A 24199-nucleotide genomic window follows, 5' to 3' on the forward strand; every position below is an offset into this window, starting at 1 on the left:
GTTAGATATAGTTTGAGTTTCTTTCGAGCGGGTTAATCAGTGTTGATGTGAGATCTCGTTAAGGTTGTTTATGCTTGTGGGAAGCAATCCACGTGTAAGTGTTTTCTTTGTATAGGGTTGTTCTGGAAGGTCGGTGATGGCGACCGGTGGTTGTTAATCAGTGCTATAAGTGGGGGAGAATTGGAGAACTCTCTGGGTGATCGATGAGTATTTTAGAGTGCTTAGCTGTTGGGATTCAGTAGTGTTCTGTCAGCCCAGAGTATAGGCTTATAGGAGCGAGTGTCGGGCATGCGGGGCGGGATACAGACCTAGGGCATTTGATTGTGGAGGCCTGGGAGCAGGCCGGGATCGAGTATGTATGATGGAATTAGAGTTCGGAACCCCCTAGTGGGCTAGAACGGTATGCATGGGAGGATTTCCGGGGGTGATAACTCGGAATGTCGAATGCTAGTTGGGCGGTCCGGATGGGCGGAAGGCCTGGTGAGGCGGTCCAGTCATGCTGAAGACCCTGCAGGTATTGTTGAATCAGTTTGAGGATATGGATTGTGTAGGTTGCAGTGTGATTACATTGGGAGGTCTGGCCCCGGGTAGTGATCTTGTTTAGTTGAGGTAGTGCATGGGCTCGAGAGTTCCTGCGAGGAGAGTCAGAGTGAGTATATTGGATGGATAGCGGACACGCTAAAGGGTGGTGTAGCGTTGGGCGAGCACCGTGGCAATTGTCGGAGTGACATTGTGGCCGAGTGGATTCCTTGGTAAAGGAAAAGAGAGAGGTAAGAGGTGTGTAACCCCGAGAGGGAGTGCAAGTTCATGGAAGTAAAAGTGGCAGAGCAGAGTTATGAATAGAGTACTTCGAGTATGGTTTGAGCAGCATGTTTACGACAGTGGAATAGAAGCTCATCCGGTTTGGGATGTCTGCTGAGGCTGCGGAGGGAATTCCGCAAGTGTAGAGCCAAGAGGCTCGGAAAGGATGCAGGGAGAGAGTCTTGAACTCTCAGTGTGATTCTGATCAGGGTATGGGGTATGTATTAGTGGCTTATCCTGGGGAATGTTTGAGGATATTATCAGTGAATCAGGTTTTCCCAACCTGAGGGTGTTAGAGCTAGTTCAGCATGTGTATGCGGTTGCAAGGGGAGAACTCGTGAGAGTTGCTCTGAGATTGAGAATGGGTCTCTCAGTCGTCCCAGAATGGATAGAGTGGGATTCGGATCGGGGATCCTATGGTTCATGGTTTTCTAGCCCTTATGGGTCGAGTGATTGTTGAGATTTGGGGCAGTGATGCATCTTGGGTAATTTTCGGTTATTGAGTGTGATTATCAGAGGCTACAGCCGGTGCCCGGTTAGAGACGGTGGTCAAGACACCGTAAGGGAAGGGAAAGTGTTTTTGAGTTTCGATGGGTATGCCTTGTGGGACCTGGTCTGGTTAAGACCAGGTGGCGCGTTGTGGGAATATCTTTGGAGTTGTATTGCTGTAGGCTTCGAGGGCGAAGCCTAATTTAAGTGGGGGAGAATTGTAACGTCCTGAAATAGCAAGAGTTGAGTTGAAGGGCTAAAAGTGTAATTTGGGAAAGAGTGACTCGGCGAGTCCATGGATGGACTCGGCGAGTAGAGTCGCGATTTGGTCGCGTGTTAAATAGCCGACTCGGCGAGTCAATGGGTGGACTCGGCGAGTGGGCGCTGAGTGGAGAAAACCCTAATTCTCGGGGTTGAGCCCTATATAAAGAGCATTATGATTCCTCCCCAGCCTCTTTATCACCCCCTTGGGTCCCAGAAACCCAAAAATCATGGAGAAGCACCATTGTTGAGTGGACTGGAGCTTGGAGAAGTAATTGTTGAAGAAAGTTTGGGGATTTGAAGGTGTGGAACAAGGGGCTTTGCTTGGATTCGAGTTTCCTTGCAGATTAGGGCGTTCCTTTGAGGTAATATCTCGTTCTTAGGTCGTTGTTATCTTGTCTCTTCATTTTGGGGTTTGTGGGAAGCTTATCTTGGGTGATATTGGAGTCTAGAGGTTAGATCTGAGGTTGCTACCTCAGATCTGGTATGGAAGAGAGTTGGAATGCAGGAAAGTCCCTGTGTTGAGTGTTGGATGAAGCTATCTTATCCCAAACCTTAGCCCTAATGTGCAAAATGCATAGATCTCTTTGGATTCACGTAAAGTTTGCCACTTTACGTGATGGATGAGTTGTAGGAGTCTAGATCTATGTTTTGGATCAATTGCATGGTCTGGAACGCTTCTGTTTGGATGCAGACCGGTGGTACTCGACGAGTCACATGGGTGGACTCGACGAGTTGCTTGAAGATAAGCTGGAACTCGACGAGTTGGATGAACAACTCAGCGAGTAGATTGAAGATAGCCTTAGACTCGGCGAGTCTTGTCAAAGAGTCCAAATATTTTCTGGTTGAGTCGAGAACCGGCGAGTCAAGGGATGACTCGGTGAGTTGTGTGCGAGTGGACTCAGAGTTGTTGGACTCGGCAAGTCTCGAGGTGACTCGGCGAGTTAGGGCGCGGATTGAGTGAAGTTTTGAGTATGGGAACTCGGCGAGTCATAGGGTTGACTCGGCGAGTAGGGTCAGTCAGGGGTTGACTTTGACCTAGTATCTGACCAAGGGTTAACCAGTGGTTTCCAGGGGTACTTTGGTAATTGATGATTATAGTTTTGAGTTCAGTGCATTGGTGGCTATCCAGTGGTGGAGATCGCATCAGTGATCGGAGCAGCTTGAGTTATCTGTTCAGTCGGCAGTTTCAAGGTGAGTTATCCTCACTATATCTATAGGGTTTAAGGCACCAAGGCCGACCCTTTTATCGGATGGAAATCCGGGTAATTTTCTGTTGTATGATATTGCGGGATATGGGCCGGAAGGCGTTACGTTATGGGCCGGAAGGCATTACATGTTGTGGGCCGGAAGGCAATGCAATGTGGACCGGAAGTTCATGGCCTGGAAAGGCGTATGTGCGTAATTATTATGTTTGCTGAGTCGTAGGGTGATGTTATGCTAGTGATCGGCTAGGCTGGTATCTTGGTTAGGGTAATGATATGTTATGTGATCTGTTGATCGAGTTACTAACTGTGAACTGTTATATGATTATATGTTATGTGCATGGTTGTCTGGTCTGGAGTGTAACCCGGTATGCATGGTTGTTCTATGTTCTGTCATGATATGTATGCTTTTTATGTTGCGGGCCGGAAGGCGATATGTTAGGGGCCGGAAGGCAATGTGTTATGGGCCGGAAGGCATTACGCTATGGGCTGGAAGGCGATATGTTTTGGACCGGAAGGTTGTGGCCTGGAAGGGCGTATACGTGGTTGGTATTTTGGGGGTATCTCACTAAGCTTTCGGGCTTACAGTTGTGGTTTTTATGTTTTCAGGTTCTCAGGAGTCTGTGGTAAGGCAAAGGCGTGATCGTACCGTTCCTCGCGTTGGTGTTTTATGAAATGGACCTGGGAAAATACTATGTTAAATAATGTATTGAAAACCTTTTTGTAACAAAGTTATTAAAATGGATTGTTTTTGAAAAGTTTTAATTGTTTTGAAATTTCGGTCGTTACAAAGACTTTACGCCTTTGCATGGCTGCTTTGGCTTTAAACACTCAAAACCTTCATCTATTTTCTTCCTTAAGCTCATATCCCATGCATGGTTAGTTCTTATTGACCAAGATTGGATTTTTATGTCCTTATAACATGAAATACACTAGCAAGGGACAGATCTAGGTTCTTAGAGCTCGTTAACTCATAAAGCCATTAACTTTTGGGACAACAACCCTATAACATCCCAAATAAGAACACACAACAAAAAAGGAAGAATGTTTGAAGCTTTATACCTCTAAATGAAGCTTCTCACACTGCTAAGCTCAGATCCAAGTGCTTGGGCTCTTACTCCTTTTTCTCCAAAGCTTCCTTTCCACTCTTAAGGCTTAAGAATAGACCAACAAGCTCTCAAGGGCACTCTCTAGCTACAAGAACGAGGATTAGGGTTTTGGATGGACAAGTCTCTGGAAATGGTGGCCAACAATGAGGCCATAACATTCTTTAAATAAGGGGCTCATTTAGAATTAGGGTTTCATTCTGGGCTTGGTACGCCTCGCGTACCAGGCATCCTCCACGTCATTAATACGCTCACGAGTACGTGCAGCGTACTAGATCATTACACAAACTACACAAGGGCTAAAACTGACAACTTAAGGAAAGAAGAAGGGCCAAGGAGATATACTTGGTTTCGGGATGTTACATATAAACTAAGGGGGAGATTGTTTGGTCTAAATTATGGTTTATACTTTGCTTTTCTAGGCATTTGCAGTTTTCGGTCTAGGGCCGAAACATTATTGGGTTTAGTTGTAGCTTGGACCGAAATCTCATGGGTTTTCGGCTAGGCCTTTCGGTTTTGGGCTTAGGATTTAGTCCATTTGTATAAAATAGGGAGGAAAAGGCATGTTTTAGGAATCTAGAAGGAGGAGGGGACGTTTTCGGTCTCAAGGAGGGGAAGCCATTGTCATACTTAGTGTTCTAGAGAGAGAAAGTAAGAGAGAACAAGTGTGTGTGTATGAATCTTGTGTAACGGATCATCATTGAATATCATTGATACATTGAAGATTCATCTTGTTCTTGTTCTTCTGTTGCATTCTATCTTGCATTATCCACTTGATTGAGATTCCACACCATCAAGTGGATCAGATTGATACATCAAAGCGATTTGGTGACTTACAAATCTTCATTAATTTTTTTAAATAATAAAATATAGAGATTTCTTTAAAATAACCTAGTTGATGCAGAGTTGCATATAACTTACTAACAAAAAGGGGCACAAAATCAACCATTAGTAAGTTAGAGAAAAACCCTCTATGATGAATGCCAAGAATATTGTCATTGACATATACTAAAGACAAACTAGACAAACAAAAAATAAACACAACAAAAAACTAACAAGATCTTTTTTCGAATTACATAACTTTTACTAAAAAAAATCAAAGTAAAATAAGAAAAAAATCAATATTTTAAATACATCTAACATATTATACACACTTTTCACATCCATTCACCTGGATCTTACACACAATTTTCAATCAAAAACCACTTATCTACTAGAAGAAATGATTATCCAAAACTAAGATTGGTGATCCTTGTTATATTTTAGAATATGCATAATTAGAACTTAAGGATTGTGGATTGATGTAATATAATCTTATAGCTATATGCATATTACACATTAAAGATGGCGGTAATAGAGGTATACGAACCAAAAAGACCAATTGCCCCTTATGTATGAGGCACATGATTTGCCTTGGCCGCTGTAAAACAAATGATAAAATTAAGGATCATATGGTTAATGAAGTTGGATTGGGAGTGCAAAGTTTCAATAACCTCATGGACCGTGTTTGTAATTTAGTCTTAAAAATGGTTCTCTTGGATTTTAGTAGCAAGAAATTCTTTTAGTGCATTAAAGCTGTAGATAAGAAAATAGTTCAAGGACTAATGTTGTAGTTTACTCAAAATAATAGGTCTCTCGACGTGGGTGATGGGTCGTTTGGAGTAAGGCACGATGCAGAAACCAAAGTGATATTTGAATCCAAACCCGAAAACCGGTAAACTTATCGGGTTATAAGTTTTTATAACTATGCCCGACAATTTTCACCCCTTTTCTCTCTTGTCTTTGCAAGTCTCCAAATGCGTCTCTAATTGCTCATCAACGTACAGCTCAACTTCCAACAACAAATTAAGGTATGTGCACTGTTTCTATACATAAGTTTTCAATAATTCTTTCATTACTGTGAATCTTTTCATTTTCATCATTCCAATTTGCTGAATAATTGCTTTAATTAGGGTTTCTTGTAATTGAATGTAATTGTTGCATAGAAGGATGCTTTAATATATTTGCTTGCTGATTTCAATAATTTTGATAACTTATTTTAGCTCATGTAAGGAAAAATTAATCCAGGGTTGCTATATGTGGATTTTGGGGTTTGGAGGTTCAGTTTCGGGATTTATCGTGCTTAGTCGTTAAGATTCGCGTTTAAGTCTAGTGTTTGACATTTTTCATGGAAATCAGATTGCGAGATATGTTTTCTTGGTGTCATTGATGTGATGTAACTTGCTGGGAACTTGCTGTGTAGGATTTAATGAGTTCAAAACTTGAATGTGAATTCAAATGTGTAGTGATTAAAGTTGGTTACCACTTCTGTTCCAAAAAGAAGAGCGAATTTCATTTTTAATGCCAAATCTAATACTTTTCAAGTGAAAAAAAAAACATTTTTTGTACCTTTTTGAAGGTCATTGCAGTTAGCAGCTTATTCCTTAAACCTTGAAAATCCTTATCACGTTAACCTGTTTGGCACCTGAAGTCTGAAGTGTAGCTTTTTTGAAAAGAAAGGGAATGTAATTATTTTGGGGGTTGTTAACCTGATGTTGATGTTTATCCTGTTTTGCTGGATATAGAAGTAATTAAATATGTAGTTAGTGCTTTGTAGTACTTTTTATCTCTTTGGAAGGATGAGCGTTTGTGGATTTAACTGACCACTGTCCACTAAGGACTCATGGAATCTGATGTATGTCAGTTTTTGTGGACTTATCTTCGAAAGGTGATGCATGCCTTCAGATCACTAAGGATATGACAAAACGCAGTTAGAAGGGTGTAATATTTTTAATAATAGTACTTCTTTAAAAAACATTTTTTTTTAAAGTTTTGAATTGTAAGGGTTGGCCCATTACCCTATAGCTTATCATTTGGATGTTCAATTTGGAGGTTTGATTTATGATGCAGTTAATCACGATGAGATGGGAAACGCTTTGTTGATTTCTTTCACCATAACATCATATTCTGAACTTATTAAAGTGGCACTGTTAGTAAGAAGCATGCAAATAAAACTTGAGATAGATATGTGCATTTAGTTTACTGCACAAGGTTACAAGGTGTTGGTTTCAGATGACCGCATCACTTGGAAATATTAGTATTTAATTGCTAGAGACTAGAGAGTTAGAACTAGAAGACTTTATGTCTTAAATTGATAAAATAAAATTGAATGTTGGATATATCTAGAGGTATAAAAGTCGAGCTTTATCCAAGTCAGAAGGCATGTTAGGCTGGGTTTTACCGATTATTTGCTTTTGTAAAGTGCAAAAACAACTAATAATTCACATGATACAGAAGTATGGTACTTATCAACACTTGGCTAAGTAGTATGCTTATTTCTTCCTTAACTTTCCCAATTGGTTTGTAATAATATTGGAAAGACACTCATAAGTTTTTGTATTGCTTTTTGTTGGCTTTCAGTTTGTAGTCAGGAAAACTGAAGCTGAAAGTACGTAGATAGGCATCAGAATTGACAAGCAAGTATTGGTGGATTGAATGTGACATTTGTTATGAAGTATATCATATTCATATCTAGTAAGTAGGTGAGGTGACAGGATAAAGATGAATCATATATCATCAGGACAGTTCTCTGGGCAGATACCCAACCAAGGTGGGACATCATTGCCTGGCATACCACATCCACAGCAGCAGAACATAATGCAGAACCCTGGAGGTCAGCGTAATAATCTTAGTATGGAGCCTGGTTTTGTCAAGGCTCGCCAATTTATACAGGAGAGAATGTAAGTTTCTCATTTACAAACAACTATATGTTTCTTTCCTTTCTCTTTGTTACTTCCCTTATTTATTTATTTTTTTAAATTATTCACCAAAAGCTGTTGTTTTTGTATGCTCTTAGCACTGACCTAGTTTTAGACTCGATAAGCTTAGGCCTGGTTTGGTTTCCTGTAAGGGCACGTGACTCCCTATTTCGTCTCAAATTCAATACCAAGTGATTATAGTTACCCCTCCCCTCCTTGTGTTGATTTATTATCCATCATGCCTGCTTGGTAGATCTGATCATTTTGTGTGTCTAATTTGATCTTTTTCTACTCTTAATGTTTTTAAATCTTCTTCTCCAGCTATGAATTCTTAATGCAGCGACAAAAAACACAAGAGATAGCTCCAAAGAAGGTGATGGACATTGTTAGACGCTTAGAAGAAGGCCTGTTCAAGACTGCAACCACAAAGGTAAAATCTTTCTAGTTTTTTTTTTTTTTTTTTTTTTTTTTTTTTTTTTTTTGCATTGAATTTTGAAAGAATCCATCTCTTTAGTGGGATGTAGTTGATAATCCTCCGACTAAAATATACAATTGAACTATATATGTTTTAGGAGGAATACATGAATCTAGATACATTGGAAAACCGTTTACATATTCTAATCAGACGCCTCCCGTTGAGCAACCAAAATCAACAGTATCAGCAACAAGGCAATACTTCTGTTCCCATGGGAACAATGATTCCAAATCCGGGCATGCCACAAAGTGGGAACTCAAATATAATGGCCACATCATCTATGGATAACTCCTTTGTGGTGGGTGGTGGTAATAGCATGATGTCATCACCTGTGAACACAGGAAACCTTTTACCTAATACCACCCGAATTTCCAGTGGGATGCAAAATGGTTCCTTGGGGTCATCTGATGGTAATTTTTGCCTCTTATTATTTGATATATTATCGACTTTTCTTCTACTCTGTATCAAAACATTGGATCCACTTTGGCAGGAGGTTTGATGAATGGTTATCAACAGTCGACATCAAAGTTTTCGAGTGGAAACAGTTTGATTTCATCAATGGGGGCACAAAGAATGGGCAGCCAGATGATGCCTACTCCTGGATTTAATAGTAGTAACGCCGCAAGTAATCAGTCTTACATGAACACAGATATGTCCAACAATGTTGTTGGGCTATCGACTATTGACTCAACAATGGTATCTCAGCCACTGAACCAGAAGCAGCAAGTTGGTGGCCAGAACAGTCGCATATTACATAGCCTTGGGAGCCATATGGGTGGGGGAATCAGGTCTAGTTTACAACAGAAAGCTTATGGCTTTTCAAATGGCTCAATTAACAACGGTTTAGGAATGATGGCCAATAATTCACCTATGATGAATGGTTCAGGAACCTCAGAAAGCTATGTGACACCTTCTCATTATGGGAACATGAATGTCCATCAACAACAGATGTCACAGGGTACTCTCTCTCTCTCTCTCTCTCTCTCTCTCTCTCTCTGTCTGTGAATATATACATATATATATTTGGACATGTTTGTTTTTGTCAGTGTAGTATCCTCTTTAATGTTGATGGGGTATTTAATACGTATACTTTGCAGGTGATGGTTATGGGAGTAGCACCACTGATTCTTCTCGAACCGGAAACTTTTATGTTCCCACAACCTCAAATACATCAATGATGAATAATCAAAACATGAATCCAGTAAGCTTGCATGCACTACATAACACGAGTGCTCCTTTGATGGTCAATCAGTCAAATTTGGTCAATACTCAGCAGGCAGAAAAGATGAATTTCAGGTCTCAGCATTCACTACATGAGACTCCTATGCAATCTCAGCAGGCTGTTCATTTCCAACAACAACTTGTTCAAAATCAAAGTCAACAGATGCAGCAGAATCAGCATTTGTCATATGGTCAGTCTCAGCTGCTGCCACAGCCACATGATCCTGTCAGTCAAATAAAATCTGAGCCTGGAATGGTGGGGGGTCACAGTGAAGCTTTACAGCCACAGGTCTCTGACCATTTTCAGTCTTCCCAGACAATTAATCACTTCCAACACAACTCCATGGAAGACCATAGCATGGGTAGCCAATTGCAGAATCTTGCACCAGGCTCTCAGGGAGTGTCTGAAACTTCACAGCAGATGCAGCATTTGCTTCAACAACACCAATTTGTTGACACTCAAACTGGGCTGCAGGGACAATGGCATTCGAGATCTCAAGAAGTGCCCCACATAGACGTAGTGGGCAACGTGTCAAACCATAATAATAATAATAATAATACTAATAATAATAAGAATAATAATAATAATGTCCAACAAGAATTTAATCAGAGAATAGCAGGGCAAGATCAAGCTCAGAGGAACAATCTTTCTTCAGAAGAATCCATCACACATCAAATCACCACGAATAGATCAGTAGATCCGCCAAACTCTGCTAATTTAAACCGTGAATTGCAGTTCAAGAATCAACAAAGGTGGCTATTGTTCTTGCGGCATGCTCGTAAATGCTCACACCCACCAGGGAAATGTCCGGAAGTCAATTGCATCACTGCTCAAAAGCTGTTGAGCCATATATCATCATGTAATGATTTGGTTCAATGTCAATATCCTCGTTGTCCTAGGACAAAGGTATTACTCCAACATCATAGGCACTGTAGGGATTCAACTTGTCCTGTTTGTGTCCCTGTAAAACGTTTTGTGCAACTGAAAGGGAGCCACCGTACAGATTCTAATTCTGGCAATGGATCCTGTGAACATCCTAATGGTGGCACCAGTAGATATAACAATACCAAGATGAGTCCATCGGTTGTTGAAACTTCAGAAGATCTACATCCAACTTTAAAGAGGATGAAAATAGAGCAGTCATCATCACAATCACTAGCCTCCGAAAGTGAAAATCCTGTCATACCATTACCAGTACCATTACCATTACCATTACCACCTCCTGTCTCTGAGGAAGTATTCCATGAAGAAGAAGAAGCTGAAATTGGTGACAACAATACTCCAACTGTTACTGGGGTAAAAGTGGAAATTCCTGCGAGCTCTGTTGTGCCCATTAACATTAAGCAGGAGGTTGTTAAGACTGAGAAAGAGGTGGTCCAGCCCATTATACAGGAAAGTACATCACTTCCTGCAGAACCTTCTACTGGAACCAAGTCCGGGAAGCCAAAAATAAAGGGAGTATCAATGATAGAGCTGTTTACACCAGAGCAGGTTCGTGAGCATATAACAGGTCTCAGGCAGTGGGTTGGCCAGGTCAGAATCTGCATTTTACTTTATGGAGCTGTGTTTGTTACTTTGTTTTGTGTTTGTTTTTGAATCTCTCGTTTTATACAGAGCAAAGCGAAAGTAGAAAAGAATCAAGCTCTGGAGCACTCGATGAGTGAGAACTCGTGTCAACTATGTGCAGTTGAAAAGCTCAGTTTTGAACCCCCGCCTATATATTGCACACCTTGTGGTGCTCGCATCAAGAGAAATGCTATGTTCTACACCGTTGGAACTGGTGATACCCGACACTACTTTTGCATTCCATGCTATAACGATTCCCGTGGAGACACTATCAATGTTGATGGAACTAATGTTTTGAAAGCTAGATTTGAGAAAAAGAAAAATGATGAGGAGACCGAAGAATGGGTATGTTGTGTACCCTTATATATAAGTATATATCTATATCTTTATATATTCTAATTTCTTGTGGGGTCCCATCTGCACTGCAGTGGGTGCAATGTGACAGGTGTGAAGCCTGGCAGCATCAAATATGTGCGCTATTTAATGGTCGAAGAAATGATGGGGGGCAAGCAGATTATACTTGTCCAAATTGTTATATGGAAGAAGTTGAAAGAGGAGAGCGGATGCCTCTACCACAGAGTGCTGTACTTGGAGCAAAAGATTTACCTCGAACCATACTCAGTGATCACATAGAGAGCAGGTTGTTTGGAAAACTGAAGCAGGAGAGACTAGAGCGCGCAAGGTTCTATGGGAAAACTTATGATGAGGTGATGTTACAAAAAAAAAAAAAAAAAAAAGACAACTCCATACCATACATTGTGAATGAACAAAGTATGTATCTTACATTTTCTTTATTATCAGGTTCCTGGAGCAGAAGCACTTGTTGTCAGAGTGGTCTCTTCAGTGGACAAGAAGTTGGAAGTCAAGCAACGATTTCTTGAGATCTTTCAAGAGGAAAATTATCCTGTGGAGTTTGGGTATAAGTCTAAGGTATTTCAATGACAAGCAACGTAAATAAATGTCATCCAAATTCCAAACAGCTATCATTGGATGGATTTTTCAAACTTTAGTGACTTAATAAGAAAAAAAATAAGTTCAAATTACGCAATCCGTTATCTTGTGGTTCTGGTATGTGAATCCCTAAACTAGCCTTTCTTGTTTTAGGTAGTTCTGTTGTTTCAGAAAATTGAAGGTGTGGAAGTGTGTCTTTTTGGTATGTATGTTCAAGAATTTGGAGCAGAGTGTCCGCAGCCAAACCATCGGCGTGTTTATCTTTCTTATCTGGATTCAGTCAAGTACTTCAGGCCTGAGATTAAGGCTGTGACAGGGGAGGCTCTTCGTACATTTGTATATCATGAAATTCTGGTAAGTAAGTCTCTGTCGAGTTAGATCTTGCATATTAGGTTGATTAAAAACTAACTTATTTTATTTCATTCTGTTTCCAGATAGGTTACCTAGAATATTGCAAATTACGTGGTTTCACAAGTTGCTATATTTGGGCATGCCCTCCATTGAAGGGGGAAGATTATATCTTGTATTGCCATCCTGAAATCCAGAAGACACCAAAATCTGATAAATTAAGAGAATGGTGAGTGCGTTGATTACTTTCTTTTGGTATGATAGAGTTGGTAAAGGAATGGAATGCTTCATTTCATTGGAAGTCTGATGGAATGGATCACTTTTTTAGCAAATGTGATCCCTTCCATTTCTATTTATGCAGACTTTTCAGAGATTTTTTTTCATTAAAAAGTTTGCAATTTTATTTTTTTAAAAACAACTAAAATATGTACAGAAAAAATTTGTGCCCTTTTTCTATTTATGTAAGAGAATATCTTTTTATAAAATAGTTCAAATTATTATTTTTTCAAAAACAACTAGAATAAGTATTTTCTATTATAATCATATTGGGGCGTTTCAATGGTATGTTTAAAATTTTAGTTTGTAAACATTTTTTTTTTCAGTAATAAATAATATACAAAGATATTTATGTGACATGGATTATGTTTGTTTGTTTGTTTGTGTATGAGTATCAGGTATCTGTCGATGTTGAGAAAAGCTACAAAGGAAAATATTGTAGTAGATCTGACTAATCTATACGATCATTTCTTTGTATCTTCTGGTGAATGTAAAGCCAAGGTGACTGCAACTCGATTGCCATATTTTGATGGAGACTATTGGCCTGGTGCTGCTGAGGATATAATCTATCAGCTTCGTCAGGAAGAGGATGGAAGAAAGCAAAATAGGAAAGGATCCATAAAGAAGACCCTAAACAAAAGAGCTCTCAAAGCTTCTGGTCAAACTGATCTTACTGGGAATGCATCCAAAGATCTGCTACTCATGCATAGGGTAATTCTCAATCATATCTTATACTAAACCTATATTTATTATTTAACAACCATGAATTGTAAGAAAATCTATTTTAACACATAAACACTTGAAATCAAAAGCTTTTTGGTTAAAATGTCAACTTGAAGATCTTTTTATCCTTTGAATGACTCCTAACCCTGTGCTGTTAATATTCAATACAAATTTAGATTTGTTTGTTTTTTTTTCAACCATTTTTAAGGATTGAATTTAAGGTTATATAAAATGGAACTGTGTTTGATTCTTTTTCAAAACACATAATAGATAGTTTGCTTTTAGTTATTCAAAAAGACAAGATTGTCATTTGGTTTATGTATTTACGACAAAATGGAAGTCTGAAATTCATTTGTGTGGATGAATGTATAATTTATTATATGTCAACCCTACACCCCTTTACTATGCATTATTAAAAAGCATCACATAACCTCTTTATTTCAATTTCCAGTTTATGTATGCTCACCAAAGAAAAGAAAACATAATTTAAGAAAAAAAAAACAACGGAGGATAGAGCTATGATTGGACATATTTAACCTTTTCTGTAAGTAGATCATGATCTTGAAACACCCCAAAATAGTCAGGCGGATTGTTTCTTTTCCCTCTTCATTTAATTAATTATTGGTCTTACGATTATACCCTTAATATGCACACATGCTGGATTCAAAAAAACAAAGATAAACCGACAGATTAAAATAAATCTGTTTCTGGACCAGAGTGCAAAATTTGAATATTCTTTTTCTTACAATTGTGTTGTTGTTGTAATCTGTTTGGCGTACAGCTTGGTGAAACAATTTCCCCAATGAAGGAAGATTTCATTATGGTTCACTTACAGCATGCATGCACTCATTGCTGCATCCTCATGGTATCTGGAACACGTTGGGTTTGCAATCAGTGCAAAAAGTTTCAGCTCTGTGATAAGTAAGCACTTTCGGTTTTTTCCATTTTGACATATTCTGCTGCATCAGTTTATTTGTTATAATTTTAACCACTTCCGGTTTGGGATAAATGCAAAGAATAACACTGTACTTTCATTTATTTATGTATTATAGCATTGTACTTTCATCTCTTTCTATTACATGATTGTATTCTGTATTTTTTTTTCTTTTATTAAGACAATCGACCCAATTATAGTAGTGAAAATGCTTTGTAAATTGGATGACATTGCTCTAACTGGGTTGATATTTCAAGTAGAGTTCTGTCATAGGAAATGATGGAAGTAGGTTGCTTTTATAATCAAATCAATGGAAGTATACCACTATTTCCATTTTGACAAAGACAATATATGCCATGCCAGCTTTTCATTAATAAATAAAATGAATAAGATATATATGAAGTTAGCATTGTGGTCAGCTTGAAACTTGGACTTTTATCAGTTATTTATTATTTGTGGATGATGAGGGAGTATGTGAAAATAGAAAGAGTGAATGATAAGACAGAAATATAGTAATCATGAACAGAAAATCAACAAACAGTTCAATCCTTAGTTCCTGATTACCCCATATATTTATAGAATTTCCTAACATTTCAATCCTAATCCATAAACACCTAAACCCTAATATTTCTCCATAAATACATAATGGGAGTTTGTTTTTGTTTTTAAAATGTATGTAATGTTTTGGTTGTGATTATGACTTACAGGTGTTATGAAATTGAACAAACACTCGAGGATAGGGAGAGACATCCTATTCATCATAGGGAGAAACATCCTCTTTATCCTGTAAGTTTCTCCTTCTAGAGTTATTTTTTACGAGGAGGGCATGTGCAAAAGATTAAGAACAAGTCTTTGGGTGGGACAAAAAAAACGCAAATTTTGTCCAGTTCTATTCCCTGCCAAATGCAGTATCCTGCATAACAAACAGGGTGTCACATGTGACTGGTTAAAATTGGTATTTTAAAACCAAATTGAATGTTTGTTTCCTTATTGGGTGCAAATGCAATCAAAACTTGAGTGACCTAATGAGTAAATTTTGTGTTACTGGCTGCCATTTTCCCTTATTATAAAAGATGTCTTTGGTTTGTGGATTCGAACGGAATTCAAATTTGAGATTCAATTCTATGGTAAATGGACAGAATGGATTTCTTCTTTCCTGAGGGAGTGGAAGGAATTCTCAATTTCATTCTTCCTTTTTTTTTTTTGTTGAAAGACGAAAAAAAAAAAAACGCGGGTAACAGTATTTCTGATGTTCAAATTGTTTTAAAGAAGTAGCATCAGAAGACAACCAAGTAGATCGTTTTTCTGTTGATAAAAATACCCTTATTTTAATGGTGTTTTATGAACAAAAGGTTCCAGTTGCTTACCTTGGATAGTAATTAAAAACAACACACAATGGTGAAAAAGCTAATTGTGTTGCCATTAAATAAAATATATGTATGATTTAAGAAATTCCGTTCCGGTTGTGTCGTGCAGATTGAAATCGATGACGTGTCAGCAGATACAAAAGATAAAGACGAGATTCTGGAAAGCGAATTTTTCGACACCCGACAAGCTTTTCTGAGCCTGTGCCAAGGAAACCATTACCAATACGACACCCTTCGTCGTGCAAAACATTCCTCAATGATGGTGTTATACCATCTTCACAATCCAACCGCTCCTGCATTCGTAATGACATGCAACCGATGTCATAACGACATTGAAACAGGTCAAGGTTGGCGCTGTGAGATTTGCCCCGAATTTGACGTCTGCAATGCTTGCTATTACAAAGATGGAGGTGTCGATCATCCTCATAAGTTGACAACTCATCCATCCATTGCTGAACGTGATGCACAAAATAAAGAAGCCCGACAACTACGAGTTGTTCAGGTATAAAATTATAATATAAATATAATCTCCTTATACCAATACCATCTACTTACTTACTAATCTTTTGTTGTGGATGTATGATTATTTTATTTTACTGCATTGCAGCTTAGGAAAATGCTTGATCTGCTTGTACATGCGTCTCAGTGTCGGTCTCCGCTTTGTCAGTACCCGAATTGTCGGAAGGTGAAGGGACTTTTCCGACATGGGATACAGTGCAAAGTACGTGCCTCTGGTGGGTGTGTTCTTTGTAAGAAAATGTGGTATCTTCTTCAACTCCATGCCCGAGCATGTAAAGAATCTCAATGTCATGTACCCCGCTGCAGGTTTCTAATTCTTTATCTTTATCTTTATCTTTCTCCATCTCCCCCTCTTCGTTACAGCATTTCCAAAATTGCTTACACTAGTACAACTTAGTTGATGTAAATTGCAACCAACTTTAATCTTTTTACCAATATTGGTAGGCGATTGATTTTACGGATAATATTAATATATATTACCAATATTGGTGGCAAACTGTAATCATGTTGCTATTGTGGGTGGGGTGGGTAAGGAAATATAAGTTTGTTGCTGTTATGGATAAATAATAAGTATTAGTATTTGTATTATGGGTGGAAAATGAAGCATGTTGTCCATATTGGTAGCAAGAGTAAACCTATTAATAGGTATGTACTACTTGCATTTTATTACCGACAATAGGCAATAGCTGTATGTAAATGTAACCCATAATATGTTTCCTAATCCTATAATATAATAGCAATTCTCTACCCATTATAACAATGTTTAAGCATTTATGTATCGATAGTTGCAAATTAAAGTATATTACCCATATTGCCATATTGGTATTGATATGTAAGTAACTAAGTATGTTGTATAATAGCAACTTACTTACATTTCTTTTAATATTCTATAGCAATGTACCTACAGTTTTTTACCCTTTATAATGATAATATCAATATGTAAAAAAAATAATGTTAGTATTGTGGTAGCAAAATGTAAGTATGTTGTCATTATGAGTAAAGAAATATAACTATGTCGATATTATGTATAATAAGAAAGTACATTGCTATTATCCACCAAAAGTCTTGTTAAGTTGTTATGGGTAAAATATCATAATTGCAAAGTACATTGCTGTTTGTTATCCACAAATAAAGTGCTATTATGGGTAAAAAAACTATAATTATGTCGAATAACAAAGTACATTGCTATTATCCACAAATAATGTGCATGTAGGCTGGTATTATGGGTGGACAATTTAAGTACATTGTTGATATTGATAGTGTGAGTAAAGTAGATTGCTATTCCCTGCAATTAGTAAAGTAGGTTGCTATATAATATATATATATATATATATATATATATATATATATATATATATATATATATATATATATATAATGCGTTGATTTGATTCCACATTACAGAGATCTGAAGGAACATTTGAGAAGACTGCAACAACAGTCTGATAGCCGGCGGAGGGCCGCTGTAATGGAGATGATGAGGCAGCGTGCGGCCGAAGTTGCTGATGGCAGCTGAGGAGGGTAAACTTGTAAATATATATATATATTAATTAAAAAAAAATGCTTATCAGCAGGCAAGGAGGCAAGGCATCTCGCTTGTTTTCCAACTCCCAAGTGCAAGTTGTATGTATCATATTGTGATCTGAACAATTTTGAAGTCTATTTGATGAACCAAATGAAAAAGTTGACTGAGAGAGCTTTTAAAAGCATAGTATAGGCATGCATCGCATAGGAACAAACAAGATAATGATGAAAATGAAATGGTCCCCATTCCCTTCCCTTTGTTCATTGTTGTACTTGTACACTCACTTGTACTTATTGATTTGAAACAATTGTTGTAGATGTTTAAAGCTGAAAAGGAATCAACGGACACTACATGACGTGTCATGGTGTGGTGCTAATACATTATTACATTTTCTCGACATTTTATGATTATATTTGGATGCCCATAACATAAATGTATTTTGTTACCTTTTGAGGGTTGGCCGTGTTTGTTTTCATAATTATTAATTTCTCGTGGAGTTCTGTTCCTCATATAATACAAGCTTGATATACAAATTGATGCATTTATACACACACGTATAAATACTTACAAATGCAAAGTTAAAAGAAAGGAATCCAAAGAAAGTTTCTATGAAGAAGGAAGAGTAGCAAGCCATGGGACAAGCTTCTCATGGACCAAATTTGGTCTATCGTCATGAGGGCAATGTCCTACACCTTCTAATACATAAAGACTAACATTTTCAACTTGAGATGGTAATGATGAAAAGTATCTACCAACCGGCCCATCAAGAGGTGTAAACGGATCTTCATTGCCCCATAAAATCAGGACCGGCAGTTTAATTTTTGGCATCAATTGGACCGGGCTTGGCCCAGGTGGCCCTGTCACAATCGACACAAACGCATCCAGTGCCCCTTCATCAAGTGCTGGTTCCCTGATTATCTGTTGCAAGTTAACATTTAATTATCACCACTTAATCTTTTATTAAAAAATAGAAAAAGTTAACCAGATGTTTTTAAAACTCAAATAGCATCGTGTAATAGAAGCATATTTTTCTAGTTCATTTTAGCAAAAAAAACACAAACAACTTTGTATCATCGGAATGAACCATTTTTCATCCTTTTCACGACTCAATCATATACCAAAGAGGAAAAAAGGAAAAGGATTGCAAAGATGGGATAAAGAAAAGTGTTGTTTCTGCATTAAGTAAATAATACCTGTATGAGATCTTCATCCACAGAGTCCTTGTTTCCATAAACTGATGATAGGATGTTTCTAAGACTCTCTCTGAATAAAATGCACAATAACTTATGTTAAAAAAAAGGAGTAATATTCCCGAGAATGGCAGATCCATGAAGCAAGAAAATAGAGAACCTTTGCCTGACACGTTCAAAGAAGAATGATGCAATTCCCTTTTGCTTCAACAAGAAATCAATTAACAATAATAAAGGAAATATAAGCTTAATTCGCCAATCATCAACTATCGCCTTATTGTTCATGCCACCCGAACAGTTGAGCAAAACAAGCCCTTCAACCTGTGACTGCTGACCATCTACTTCAACAAAATGGAATGCAGGTGAAGAAATAGCAACTTTTATTTATTAGTATTTTAAAGCATTGTAATTTCATTTCTTTCTATTATAACAATCCACTTTCATTTTTTTCCCTTATGAATGCATCGGACATCAATCCAGTCCAAACACAGTGCAAAATGTTATATTTTGTCTTCACTGTGTAACAAATGGGCCCTAAAAGTACATAAAAAACACACAACACACCTGCAGCAGCAATAACACAAGCAAGACTTCCAACAGAGTTCCCAATCAACACTGTAGGCCTTTGAACAATTTCATCCACGAAATCCAATATCAACTGTTATGATTAGTAGTAGGTGGTGCATAAGATTGAATCTTGTAAATACAACAATAACCAAACTTCAACCAATTAAACATATACCTCTGCCCATGCTTCCATGGTGTATTCGAAGCCAGCAGGCTTGTCTGAAGCACCAAAACCAAGAAGATCAATGGCATAAACTGTATTGGTCTGACCCAAAGTTGGGATATTCCTGGTAGAATCTCAAACTTTAAAAGACAAGTTCAACCATTTGCTAAAGCAGCCAGTAGGGGAGAATTGCAACTTTAACTACTTACCATAGGAAACCAAGACATCAATTTAGGAATTTCATTAATCACTTACTAGCTAATCAAACCAGATTTCAAATTGTAGAACTAGTTATCAAGTCTCATCTAGATATCGATTTCTTCCATAATGTTAAGAACCCACACTATGAATATGGAGTTTAAGATAACGGTAGCCCCATTTCCATAGATGAAATGGAAATACCAAATACACATGATTATCGAACATTCATACATCAGAATAAGAGAAAATCCGTCAAATACCTGCGCCAATGAGCAACAGAGGCACCAAAACCATGAACAAGAAGCAGCGGAGGGTTTGATTTCTGACAATTTTGTCCTTCATATTTCAAGTAATTAATAGTGTAGCCTCTCCACTCCCACTTACTGCACCTATCTTTGATTTGATTCACTTCCAACGGCGTAATTGGCAAAACTTCATCGTCTCTTATCTCATCGCTGGTAGCACTCGTGCTTGTACTCCTGCAAATTCCAGAAGCCGATGTGATAGAATAACTCTTACTCAGATCGATTCCGTGGAAAGAACTTCCACCGATGATTTTCCGGCGAACATTAAGCAAGTTCGCCGCACGGCGTTGTGTAAGTGTCGGAACTGGTGGTTGTCGCTGAAGGATAGCTGTTGCCTTTACCGCCACTGCCATTTTTTGTTTCTTTTTTATTTTAGTTAATTCCCAACATTTTCTCTAGTACCAATTGTATGTTTCATTTTACACCCCTAAGAATAAAGAACATTATAATTTAGAGAACGTAGTTTCTAAAATATACAAAAAAGACTATTGTTTTCTTTGGAGTACACAATATACCATTAAAGTATATTTTTGGTATATAGAATATCAACGAAATACATATGTGTTCAAATAAAACCTTGTGCTAATCGGTTATCTCAGGTAAACAGAAAAATGATTTAAAAGGGTAATGGAGTTTCTAAAATGTTCAAAAAATACTATTAATTTTTAGTACAAAAAATACCATTGAACTATACCATTTGTACACAAAATACCAACAAGGTACCCATTTTAGTACAAAAAATATCATTAAAGTTTCCAAAATGTTCAAAAAAATATCATTATTGTTTTTTTTAGAGCACATTCTGTTAACTTCATTGTTTCCGAATTATGTAGAACATGATCATCGGAAATCATTCACCATCGTACGAGTTCACACCAGTTGTACTCTCTTTCATTCCCTTATTCGATCAATTTGTATCTAAATACGATAATAAAAAAACACATAACTATGAATCCATCAATTAGGATGTAAGTTGTTCAAGCGCTCCAACACATATGTTTCCCTCTCTACTTTGACTGCATATCGTCATCAAATCAGCCACATGACATTGAGTGTTCATGGCCATCCGTCTTTTACTGGTCCTAGAGAATTTAACGCAACTCTTACTCTCTACATCCACATTTAGGAATTCTCATAACATACATCCACTTTCGTTTCTCCTTTGTGCTTCTCTTGTGCCGCAACACTAATGAATGGCTAACTTTGATGTATAATATATGTGTGTGTGTGTGTGTGTATATATATATATATATATATATATATATATGTTTTAGGTTTGAGGCGTATAATGCGATCGGGAAGCAAGAACGTTTAACTAAGGTTATTACCCACTTACTTCTCATGTTACCACAAGAACGAACGAGTGAGGGAATTGTAAGTCCCCAAATCGCTACGTATCAATCGGATTTCACTATGATGGTGCGGAATCCCAATCAAGTGAATGATGCAAGATATAATATGGAATAAGAACAAGATGATTAATCTTCAATGCACACTATTATAGATGAATAGTCAGGGTACATAAGATTCTTGATTACGCTTGGTTTTTTCTCTATTTCACTCTTGAACGTGTTCTTTGCTTATGGCAACCCCCAAAAACGCCCCCCTCTCATTACAAGGCTAAAATAACACTATTTATACCTAGACCTAATAACCAAACTTAACCCAAAACCCAAACAAGACAATATTAAGCCTAATCAAAATCACACGTGAATTCGGTCTAAACAACACCAAAACATGGTGTTTTCGGTCCTACACCGAGAACTTTAATAGCATATGAAAAGAAAAGTATAAACCACAATTTATGACCTAACAATCTCCCCCTTGATTTATAGCTTTCTTTTCTTATGTCCTAATAATCTCCCCCTGGGTTTGTAGCTTTCTTTTCTTTTCAATATTCTCTTCATTCTTGACTTTAGCTTTTATCTTCGATTTCTTCAGAAATTCAAGATGAACATATGAATTTCTACATGAATGACTTTATCTTGAACAGTTGGACTTCCTTTAAATATTTGACCTTGAACGCATATTGGATGTAGAGGCTTCTTGTAAAGGTTCTTGAAAAACAGCACTTTCAGCTTAGAAATACTTCAGAGATAAAATAATAGAGAGAATGATTCTTTTGGATCACTTCAGCAGGTTCATAGATAGTAGCAAATTGATTGAGGAGGCTTCAATCAATCTGTCACATAACTTCAAGTACAACTTCACCTTGCTTATGGGGTTGAAAGATTGAATGTTGAAAAATAATCTTCACTTCTTGTTCCTGTTGGGTTTTGAGCATTCTAACACTCCTAGGTGTACATGCAACCCTAAATACCTTGGATCTATGTTTTCTCTATTATACATGCAAATATCAACTTTCCAAGGTATTGTTCTATTCTAGCATACTAAATGTTGAATAACACAAGTTAGAATAACATATCTTTTGTTAGTGCTTGTCTTCATGAAGCTTGAGTGCCTAGTGCCCCAAGTGTGACACCTCAAATGGTTCACACAACACCAAATACACTTGGAATAACTTGAGAGAATTCTACACTTCATGAAAATCGGCTAGCCCTCTCTAGAATAATACTAGTGCCGATTTTGTCAAGAATAAGATCTTTATATAGTGTTACAATTAGGGCAAACCCTAATTTTCATGACTTTCCATTTCCTTGGATCCATGGGTTCAAATACACCATGGAGCATCCATTGAGCATCATATGGGTTTTGGCCCAACTAGATAATCCATGGAGCATTAGCCCACTATACAAGTATGGATGATTTACACAATCAACCCATATATTTAATTAGTATTCTTTTGATCACTTAATTAATCCTAGATTAATTCTTGATCAATACTAATTAAATAATCTTATTATTCTTATTATTAATATACTAGAACTTATAATATATTAATAACCATAAGTGTCTTATTTCTCTCATTATAGTCTATCCAAGTGCATGATGCCATGCAACCCAAATGGACCATGCCGGGTCGGGTCAAGTCTGACCAATTATAATTATGGACTTAGACATTAATCCAACAGTTCCTTCGAATGAGAATTCTTTAATGGTCACTGTTGCGCCTTGAAAAGTAACCATGACTGAAAAATCCCTGTGGATTACAGAATCATAAAGACCCTTCTCACCATAGTTGTTCAAGGACCCAACCTTGGCTCAGAAGGAGACTACTCACAGTATCTGTATGAACACGGAGGAACGCACTGCAATTTGTTGAGTATCGGAGAACTACTCTGTAACGACAAGAAATTTTAACCAAATTTTCATTTTTAATATTCATAAAACATATGTTTCAACATTACGTCTCCAAAAACCAATCAACAAGTTTTCAAAGCAATTGCTCAATTCCAGGATCCACAAATACATCTCCAAATCAAAAGTGTGTGTACAATCACGCCAGTGCATTCCAACGGTCCTATGAGGTACCTGAAACACATAACACATAACACAGTAAGCACGAATGCTTAGTGAGTTCCTTAAAATACCACATGCATATAAATTAGCCACCCGAGGCTATATGTGACAACCCGAAATTTCTATCTTGTACAAACCATTCACTTCAATCAAAGTCAGACTTGTTTCTGCTAACTTTTAGCACTGTTTAGAGTCTGTTTGAGCATTCTGAGCCTAGTACACCAAAGGAAGGGGTGATAGGAAGTGTCAATTGAGGTTATAACCTAACAATCAAGCTTTAAACTCCATCATGTGCAGTTTACGACCATAACATGTGAGTTTACGACCTTAAACACATGGTGGCCGTAAACTCATGCTATATACATGATCTTCCTTCCTTTCTTCCTCATTCTTCATATTTTCAAGGCTAGAATTCGATTCTCTCTCAACTATCATCAAGAACTTTCATCTTGATCTTTAATCTAGTAAGTGATCCTTCCATTTTCATGTTGATATCCTTCAATATCTAGTGAATGTACTTGATTTCACACATGAAAACACTTCATTTTGATAGATCTTCAAGTGTTCTTCATTTCACCAAGAACACCAAGAACACACACTAGTGTTCTTGGACCTTAATCACCCTATTAAGCTTCTATATCGTAATTACTCCTTCCTTAACTTGATATATACTTGAATCACATGATAAACACCTAGAAAGCATCAAGAATTCAAGAACAAATGGGTGTTTATGGCCAAGACAATCTCCCTTGGCCGTAAACCCTAATTATTGGTGCATAATCGGCCATAACTCCTTCCTAAGGCTTAGACATGAGACTAGATCATTTCCTTCATGATTATAAGACCTT

At 37.4% G+C, this 24199-nt stretch overlaps 2 protein-coding genes across 2 annotated transcripts; one reads left to right on the forward strand and one right to left on the reverse strand.

The window, feature by feature from the left end:
* Positions 1-5592: 5592 nt before the first annotated feature.
* LOC145043420 (histone acetyltransferase HAC1-like) lies at positions 5593-17855 on the forward strand. The gene is made up of 17 exons (XM_078992064.1): positions 5593-5712; positions 7262-7581; positions 7921-8029; positions 8172-8484; positions 8565-9032; positions 9172-10829; positions 10911-11207; positions 11291-11569; positions 11664-11792; positions 11967-12167; positions 12248-12390; positions 12836-13148; positions 13942-14081; positions 14802-14880; positions 15571-15963; positions 16069-16286; positions 17385-17855. Exons 2-17 carry the CDS (start codon positions 7403-7405, stop codon positions 17494-17496), a joined length of 5031 nt encoding a protein of 1676 aa, XP_078848190.1. The 5' UTR covers positions 5593-5712; positions 7262-7402; the 3' UTR covers positions 17497-17855.
* Positions 17856-17970: 115 nt separating this feature from the next.
* Positions 17971-20321, reverse strand: LOC145043421 (alpha/beta-Hydrolases superfamily protein). The gene is made up of 6 exons (XM_078992065.1): positions 19887-20321; positions 19438-19549; positions 19260-19353; positions 18856-19033; positions 18699-18768; positions 17971-18423 (listed from the first exon to the last, which is right to left on the reverse strand). Exons 1-6 carry the CDS (start codon positions 20282-20284, stop codon positions 18112-18114), a joined length of 1164 nt encoding a protein of 387 aa, XP_078848191.1. The 5' UTR covers positions 20285-20321; the 3' UTR covers positions 17971-18111.
* Positions 20322-24199: the final 3878 nt, after the last annotated feature.

Source organism: Lactuca saligna, chromosome 4 (genome assembly GCF_052625555.1).
Source record: "Lactuca saligna cultivar CGN05327 chromosome 4, ASM5262555v1, whole genome shotgun sequence".
Taxonomy (NCBI): domain Eukaryota; kingdom Viridiplantae; phylum Streptophyta; class Magnoliopsida; order Asterales; family Asteraceae; genus Lactuca; species Lactuca saligna.